Here is a 9,421-nt window from a genome sequence, read left to right as displayed (position 1 = left end):
TTTTTTTTTTTTTTTTTTTTTTCTCTTCCACGTTTGTAAACCTGTTTAGCATTTTATCGTTCGCCTTTATGAATATCGCCTTGACATAATTGCCACGATCGTAGCTTGCACTTTTATCCTTCTTGGACCAATCGAATTACACACAGACCTTTTCGTCGCGCTTCACGAATCAATCCTCTTCGTTATTTATCTCTTCGAATAGAAACGGACAGGAATAGAGAGTGGTTATATTCGAGATCGAAAGTAGGCGCTGGAATCGTCGCTCTTGCTCCGATGATCTGCCTCTTTCTTCCTTCCTTTCTTTCTTTCTTTCTTTCTTTCTTTCTTTTTTCGGCCGTGCCGCTCCCCCTGCTCCTCTCGCCGCCCTCGAAGAGAATTACGGAAACGCATCATCCGGCAATTACTATCTCTGTGCGCGAACGGCTCGGTAAAAACCAGGTCGCGTAAAAGTTAAACGGTGTTCCGTGTATTCGTACTGTTTTCTGCAAGGCGTGATCTCGCGCTAGAACGTCCGGCTACGCAGAAGTCTTCCAAGTTTCCCCAATTACTCGGACTTTTGTTGCCTCCTCTAAGAGCAGCTTCTCTGATACGGCCACGGATAATCTTGACCTTAATCACGGCATCGATGACGTTGAAGCTGTACGACTGCCCCGCTTTATCGTAGAATTTATCGTGTAGCAAAGATCGCTCGTCGAGCATATCGCAATTATCCGCTAAAAATTATAATACGGTATTAAATCGAGTCGCTCGAAAATTGTTCGATCTCTCTTCGAGGAATTTGAAATCTCCGTTAATTTATTTAGCTTGATATATTTAGCTCGAACGCACATTCAGCAAAATTCAGAATCGTCGAGAATCTTTGAATTATTGAATTCCGATTATTTTACAAATTCATGAATTTTGATTACTTTTAATTTTCGAATCCGATAAAGTACCGTTTTAACGATCTTTTTCTTCCTCTTTTTCTTTTTTCACTTCCCAGCAGAGACCGGTTGGCCACCAACTAGGTATAACTATTAACACGATTTCTTTTTCTCTTTTCTGCGCAGTGTCGCCCAACTGAAGGAAGCGATCGAGAGAGAATGCGGCGTGGTCTCGGCGCACCAGGTGCTCCTGATGAGCGGAGGCGAAAGCCTGGAACCAACCGCGCGTGTGTGCTCCTACTCGGCCGGAACCGACACGAATCCGATCTATTTGTTCAGCAAGGCCGCCATTGAGAGCCACTTTCCACCCACGCCGAGCATAGATTACGGTTCCGGTGAGTGACGAGCTTCTTCACCTGTGAGTTTTCTTTAACCCCGTCTCCCCTCCCCTTTAGCTTTTTTCATTTCCTGCCGGTAACACTCCACCTCTCCCGCCCCCCCATACTTTGACTCGTTCCACCATTCTTGAAACAACGGATTGTTCCCACGATCCATGCAATTAATCGCATCGAAAATTTCAAATTAAAGTCGAGTCGAAGAGATATCCAGATCTTTTCTCGTTACGTGCCAAATTTCAAAGATCAAAATATTTTTCGTTTTTCCGAGATTGGAAATCGCGTGACTAAAGGGAAAGAAAAGATAACGATACCGGTTTCGTTGATCGAGAATCGCGGCTAATAACGATCCTTATCGTCGAAAACACGAAAGAAAAACGAATAGGATGATATCAGTGAAGATAGGACAATCTCGAAACTTTGTCGCCTATGTTACACGATGGACGACTCGTGGATTATTTTCACCCTCCTCCCTTCGAGATTCCTCGATCTTGCTCGATCGTAATGGTAATTGTATTTGGGTAGATTCGAATGAATACGGTGTTTCGATCCAATCTCATTACGATCACGTTGATGGCGTTTACCGTATGCGGTGGACCGTGATTGGAACGCGAATATTGACCGAGGCTAGCTCGTCCGATGAATGGCAATGTTTAGCCATTCGCGCGTCCAATGGCGCGAAGCTTTATTATAATATATTCCGTGTCGTTTGGAACAACGTCGAGGGAGATGGAGAGCTTGGAGAGTTTCGATTTTTAACTATCTTTAAAACTATCTTCGTGCTTTATTCCGAGATTTAGCGATTCAATCATTGCATCGTGCAATAGGATTTTTCCTTATTGCTTTTAAGTAGAATATTCGATAGGATTTAAGTAATCGGCCTTAAATAAAGATACGTTTCATCTTTTAACCCTTTGCACTCCAAGCTGTTTCGCTCGGTCGAGCCAGCAACTCCAGACTCAGACATTCGGTGCGTTCGGTGGCCTCATAAGATAAGATTACATAAGATTACACATAAAGGGCTTAGGAACCTATTTATGATATTCTGAAAGACTCAAACGTAAATAAATATTGTCGCCGCAACAATCTCAGCATGAGAGCAAAGGATTAAAAAAGGCAGCAGAAGTTTGTCAACTTTCGTTGATTTATCTTGATTTATCTTGTTCATTAAGATTAAGATTTATCTTGTTCGTTAAGAATAGAAACACTCCATTTCACCAATCCCCTCGAAGGAAGCAATTTCTCGTCTTTATCGCATTCGATCAAATAACAAGTTGCACAATTCGAAAATTATAAAATATATAAAGTAATAAATATAAGTAAAGTAAAAAATATAAGTATATATATAAAGTAATAAATATAAAGTAAAATATATAAAAATAAAATTATATAAAATAGAAAGAGTACGAGGTTTTAACGAGGACCACTATTTTTTTCCATCTGTTTCGCGATACTCGTCGCCGATATCTCGCCCCTTGCCCCCGTCTAGACGCTGAATCGGGTCACCATCTTCTGGTCCACCGTCTCGACGCCTCTTTCCAAACACGAGCGTCGACAAGCGTCTCGACGTTCGCAACCGGCGCGAGCGTTAACCGTGGCGCCTCCCCTCCTCCTCCCCCGTGTACCGTTAAGTCGTTAACCGCGCGTTCGTCGTCGTTGTTCCACGATCCTTACGATCGTGCGTTTCATCCATCGCAAGGTCGAAGCGTGCAATTGGAATCGAAATCGAATTTTTCTTTTAATATTTCTTATAACGATTTTCTTATAACGATTCAGTAGAAATGGAATAATGAACGTATCGTACGTGAAGTTGTCAAGATTTCCAAGAGTTCTTCGAGTTTCAACGATTCCATTTTTTTTTCATTCTTAGATCGGTCCATCCATCACAAGATCGAAGCGTGCAACTGGAATCGAAATCGAATTTTTCTTTTAACATTTCCATATGACGATTCAGTAGAAATGGAATAAAAAATGTATCGTATGTGAAGTTGTCAAGATTTCCAAGAGTTCTTCGAGTTTCAACGATTTTTCCATTCTTAGATCGGGCATTTCATCGAAACGTGCGACTGGAATCGAAATCGAATTTTTCTTTTAACATTTCTGTATAACGATTCAGTAGAAAGGGAATAATGAACGTATCGTACGTGAAGTTGTCAAGATTTCCAAGAGTTCGTCGAGTGTCAACGATTCCATTTTTTTTTCATTCTTAGATCGGTCCATCCATCACAAGATCGAAGCGTGCAACTGGAATTGAAATCGAATTTTTCTTTTAACATTTCTGTATAACGATTCAGTAGAAATGGAATAATGAATGTATCGTATGTGAAGTTGTCAAGATTTCCAAGAGTTCTTCGAGTTTCAACGATTTTTCCATTCTTAGATCGTGCATTTCATCGCAAGGTCGAAACGTGCAACTAGAATCGAAATTAAATTTGAAGCGAATTAAAGTGTTGCTTTGACAGTTTTAATATTTCTGTATGACGATTCAGTAGAAATGGAATAAAGAACGTATCATACGTATGTGAAGTTGTCAAGATTTCCAAGAGTTCTTCGAGTTTCAACGATCTTTCCATTCTTAGATCGGTCCATCCATCGTAAGATCGAAGCGTGCAACTGGAATCGAAATCGAATTTGAAGCGAATTAAAGTGTTGCTTTGACAGTTTTAACAACATTTTTGTACGACAATTTAGTATCGAACGTAGAAACGGAATAAAGAACGTATAGTACGTGAGATCGTCAAGATTTCCAAGAGTTCTTCGAGTTTCAACGATCTTTCCATTCTTAGATCGTGCGTTCCATCCATCGCAAGATTAATTTCCTGCATCGAGAAATCGAAGTTTAAATTTTTAGTTTGGCAGTTTTTTGACAATATTTCTGATGACAAGCGACGAAAGAAATTGTACTATTAATAGACGATGCGAGTTGATATGCGATAAGATTATTAAGATTTCCAAGAATTCTTCGCTTTGAATTTCAACGATCTTTAACAATCCTTCCAATATCTTAAGAGTTTCTGAATTGCGCGCTCCATCTCAGGACAATGCTCTTTCGCTAAAATCTATGGAAATCTCGCCAACGATTTTATTTTTTTTTTTTCTTTTCGCAATCGTCTTTATTCTCCAAGTCGCAACAAGCGGAATAAATAAAATACCGGTTGTATTATTATATTCGAAAAACACGAGTTAACGCTTCGTTTCATTAACACGTTTCATCCTTTTCGTTCTCCTCCGTAAAATCGATTTCTTCCCGTCTAAGGCTCTTTCCTATTCCTATTCCTCGGCCGTCTTATCGCGCGGACCTCGGATTTCACGCGGCGATTCACGTCCCTCGGCCCACGTAACGTAAACCGCAGACCAACTCGGTATCGCGATGCGCCTCGCGTTCACCGTTTCCACCGGTCCCTGAAATAACGATCAAGTTCGCTCTTATCGCTCCCACTTTCGATTTTCGCAACGAAACGTGCCATCTATCGTTCGAGCCCACTTCCTTCTTCGATTCATTCTGTCCTCGTGTCGAAGATGATCGAATATATTTCCACGAAATACTCAATTTTTATAAATATTCGCGAATATTTTATCAACTTATTGAAATTCGGCAAAAATCGTCATCCTTCGTTTATTCTTCATTCTATGAAATTCTACATTTTGAGAAACGCAAGGTGTTCCTTTTTTTACTCTTTCCCTTTTTGGTGCAATTTAATTAGACTCAAAATTTTCGACGAAATATTCAATTTTTTGATAACTTATGGATATCAATTAATTCGCTAATAATCATCCTTCAATTCATTCAAACGCAGATATGTAATTTAATCCTCAAAATTTTCGACGAAATATCCAATTTTTGATAACTTATGGATATCGATTAATTCCCTAATAATCAACCTTCAATTCATTCAAAGATATTTTTCTTTGGTGTAATATAATCCTCGTGTTAAAATTTTCAACGAAATCTCCAATTTTTGGTAATTTATGGATATCGATCAAGGATTAATTCGCTAATAATCATCCTTCGATTCATTCAAACGCAAGGTATTCCTTCTTGATGCAATTTAATCCTCAAAATTTTCTACGAAATATCCAATTTTTGGTAACTTATGGATATCGATCAAGGATTAATCATCCTTCGTTTACCTATCTCACAATTTTCATTTTCAACGATGGAAAGATTAACAACAAATTAATCGAAACCGTTATGCTTCGAGCATACAGTTACACAACAGATCTTTTATTGCCTGAATTAAAAGGGTCACGATCAGAAAACGGAAGGTTTCCATCTTTCGACCGTTGCTTACATAAAACATTCATCGTCGCAAACAAAATTTGCATCTCCATGAATATTCTCAATAATCTCTCCGATACCCACCTTTTTTTTTTTTTTCTGACCATCGTGCTCCTTTTTCCCCCTTTAATCGTGCGGTTTAAGCCTCCTGCGAAGCGTCACGAATCGCAAAGAGGTTCCCTCCTTCCCTCCCCCTGTCTCGAGTTTAGACGGATCACGTCTCTCCTCGTTCGAGCGAAAAACTCGAATACAGGCATCAAGATAGGCGTTCGTAGACGCAACAAGACTTTGACCCGCGTCAATGAGCAACTCGCGGCCAACTTTGACCCGATTCTTTTATCCGACGGATAACGATCTCGTTTCTTTGAGAACGTCACCACGCGAGTCCAAGTTGGAACTGGGTCGACGCATCGTTTCCTCGGCGAAATTGGTTAATCGCCGGCACGCGGCTGAACGAAAGAGCGAATATGGAATAGCAGCTTGTAGGTTCACGATTTTTGAAACGACGGTTCTTGTTTTCGTTTAAAAGAAACGACAGGAAGTTGTTTCGAAACCGGGGTGAACGGTTAGGCGAATTTTTAAACGGGGAAAGGAAGTGGGTCGGCTCGAGTACGTTATCTTGTTGCGCTGGCTAGTTGGAATAATAACTTGCATCCATGTTTAAGCGAATTATATCTTAAGTATATCTTATTAAAGCGAATATTCTTTTTTTCTTTCCTAAGTAAAAGGAGAGATTGAAATTGTGCTTCTCTTTTCTTTATTCGTGTAACTCGTTTCGAATTTCGTTTCGTTTCGCGCAATCGAAGGAAAGAAAGAAGGTGAAATTGAAAGAATCAGGATTGTTAAAGTCGAGATGAATCGGCGAGAGGAGAACCCGATCCTCTTTTTCCTTGTTCATTCCTTCGAAGCGTGACCGCGTACCGCGTTTTCTTTCATCCATCGTTGAACTTAAAGCCGATATTTCGAGAGTTCGGGGACAATTATCGATCCTGTTTTAAGGGTGCAATGACACATGCAGAACCAAGAGTGAAATTGATCGAAGCGAGAGGAAAAACAATTCTCAATATTTCTTCCTCTTCTCCATTGTCGATAAGAATCCTTGTCGAGCTTAGAGTTTTCCTCTAATCATCGAGATTCTCTCCAATTCGCACTCGACACTGTTAAAAACTTAAAAATCCTTATCGAGGAAATTTTTAACGATCGTCTTTTGGCAAATTAGGAATTGAAAACGATAAATATGCAGAAGAACACTTTCGAATCATTATTTCATCGTTGACGCGTGGAGAACTCTCTCGGATCCTTCCCCTTTACGATTATACGAAGGTAATGGTAGCACACGTGCCCGATAGACACGATGATAAAAGTGTAAAAAAATGTACATGTTCTTTGCTTCGACAAATTTTTAATTACGAGCTCGAGCCATTGTAAGCATGCACCGCGATAACCGTGTACGTATCGCGTAAAGTAATGACATAACTCGTTACGAGAGAGAGGCAGAGAGAGAGAGAGAGAGAGTAACTGATAAGAAAATTGCTCGAATTTCTCGGTAGAGAATTTCGTTACTTTGTATCGATGCAACGACTTCTCTACGCGTGTATCGTTTCGAATTGTTTCTTATCAATCCGAAGAGAAGAGTTTGCTGGAATCGAAAAGTTGAAACGAGTGCATTTCATAATGTATACATAACCATTACGTAACAATCGGAGGATCAATCTCAATACCGAGTAAGAGCGAACAGGTGGAATATTTACTTCGCCAATCGTTGAAGTCGATTGAGGTTTAATCGGGGCAAAGAATGACGAAAGGATGAAAACTCGATTAGAGATTATATGCCTTCAGAATTCAAACATTTAGAATCCTTTTTTTTTTTAATTAATTTCGTTTCGTCGTAAATTATATCGTTCTCTTATTCATATTCCTCGAGTATCGCTCGAGGAACGATAATCTCGAAATAATAAAGTCAATGAGCGATCGAAGAATTATTCGTCGGACAAGCGTTGTTCTAGAGAGGAGGAGAAGAGTCAAGGAGAAGAAGGAATATTGTATATACATTTTACAACGAGCGGTGACGGTAGTTGTCACGATCTACGTACGTTTAAATGCTGGACTGTCTCACGGTCTATCCATGCCATGCTTACGTGACGTTTCCACCGTCAGCTGACGATTCGACACGCGAACCTCTGTCGCTTGGGTGTACCGGCTGCGAGCGAACGTAAGCGTTCGAGGAAACGCGGCGGTTTTCGTTAGATGGCCGAGGATGGAACAGCTGCGCACGGATGAATCGGATCCCAAGGTGGAGGAGGAGGAGGAGGAGGAATGTAACAGGATGTGGATTTGAAAAGGAATATAAACTGCTTCTGAAAACATTTTTTCTTTCTTTTTCTTTTTGCAACTAGTTATATCCGGCTAATTGTGTCGCCTTTCTGATAATCTTTTGATGAACCATTTGTTTTATCTTTGACCCGTGATAAGTGTTATCTCCCTATAATAATTAGAAATTCTCCGAAAGAAAAAAAGGATATATTCTTTTTTCTGTTTTGATATTAGAATTACATCGTAAATTGTAACGTTACTTTTTCGAAGGGAAGGTTAACGAAAATAATTTCGTATCGATGAAACGAATGTTTATTCTTGAGATATATATATATATATATATATATATCTACCTGCCATCGATGACTGTTTATAAGCAAAGAATTGGTATGCGCACAATGGTGCTCGAAACGCGAGATTATTCGTCGGATAATTTTGTTTCGTTTCGGGCACGGGCGGTTAACGTGTTTGTTTACGAAGCTAAGGTGATCTTAAAAGCGAGCATCAGGTTTCACATTCGAGGTCGTTCGAGGCAACGTTTCCTTACCGTATCTTAATCCCATTTTATCGTCGCAATTGATACGTGACGGACGTTCGTCCCGTCGCAATAGAATCGTACGGCGGAGAAAGAAAGAAGAAAAAGGAAGAAGGACAAGAAAAGAAAAGAAACTTACGTAAATCCTACGTATAAATTTTAATATATTCGCCGTTGGAGAATCTTAAAAAGTCATCGAACTCCTCTCGAAGCGAGCCTCTGTACAAACAAGAACAAATACCTCTTTATTCGAACGAGAGAGAGAGAGAGAGAGAGAGAACGTCTTCCAATCGGGCAAAGATCGCTCGAACGAAAAGAACGGAGGAAAAATTCTTTCCAACTCCGTGATTTATTCCACGGAATCTTTCGAAGCTCTATCCCCGGAGAGTGAAAATGGCGGCGACAAAAGTTCGATTCGTTTCGTCGTGATCTTTTCCGCACCAGGGTGAATAGAAGGAAGAGGGTTCGCAACTTCGCCGTGTCCGCCATCGCTGATGTCTTTTCTCGGCCATTGGATTCAATTGGATCGACCGAGTGAGCGGCCGTCAGCTGATGCGGCCAACTCGCCTCGGGATGCGCGCGAAATTGGATTTCTTTCTCGATGGAAACGTGGGCTGGCTGGCCACCTCTGACCCCCGCGTCTCCATCTCGACAACAGTACGTGAAAACACACGGTTGGACGAGGTCCGTTCGTTCGTTCATTCGTTTCATGGACCCCTGGGTCTTTTATTCCCGCTGGCCTTGAATTAATTTATCACTACCGACGCGTGGACGAGTCCTCGCGACGGGTCTTTGGCCTGCTTGTAAAACTTTCGAACGGATAATGATCGGTCAGGTGAGAGATCCGAGGGATCCGAGCGGACGTTTCAGGCCATCCTCCATCGTGGAGATGATAAATGGATGTGATTGGATATCGTGTTGTGTCTTTGTTCTTCCAATTTGAGCAGGTGTCGTTACGCGATTACGTAAAAAAAAAATGATATTTTTTTAGAATTTAATGTTGAAAATATATTCTTATTCTATCGCGCGATAAAAC

General features: G+C 40.6%; 1 protein-coding gene across 1 annotated transcript in view; it reads left to right on the top strand.

Annotated features, from left to right (window-relative positions):
* The window catches only part of LOC102680516 (RB1-inducible coiled-coil protein 1), a 44,263-nt gene that overhangs the window by 9,338 nt on the left and 25,504 nt on the right, over positions 1–9,421 (top strand). Inside the window, exon 3 of the mRNA XM_006614040.2 lies at positions 1,050–1,258. Coding sequence (XP_006614103.1) covers positions 1,050–1,258 — 209 coding nt within the window. The remainder of the gene's footprint in view (positions 1–1,049; positions 1,259–9,421) is intronic.

Source organism: Apis dorsata, unplaced genomic scaffold, assembly GCF_000469605.1.
Source record: "Apis dorsata unplaced genomic scaffold, Apis dorsata 1.3 scaffold_169, whole genome shotgun sequence".
Lineage (NCBI taxonomy): Eukaryota > Metazoa > Arthropoda > Insecta > Hymenoptera > Apidae > Apis > Apis dorsata.
The sequence above is the reverse complement of the archived record's forward strand: the minus strand, read 5'-3'. Positions and strand labels throughout refer to the sequence as shown.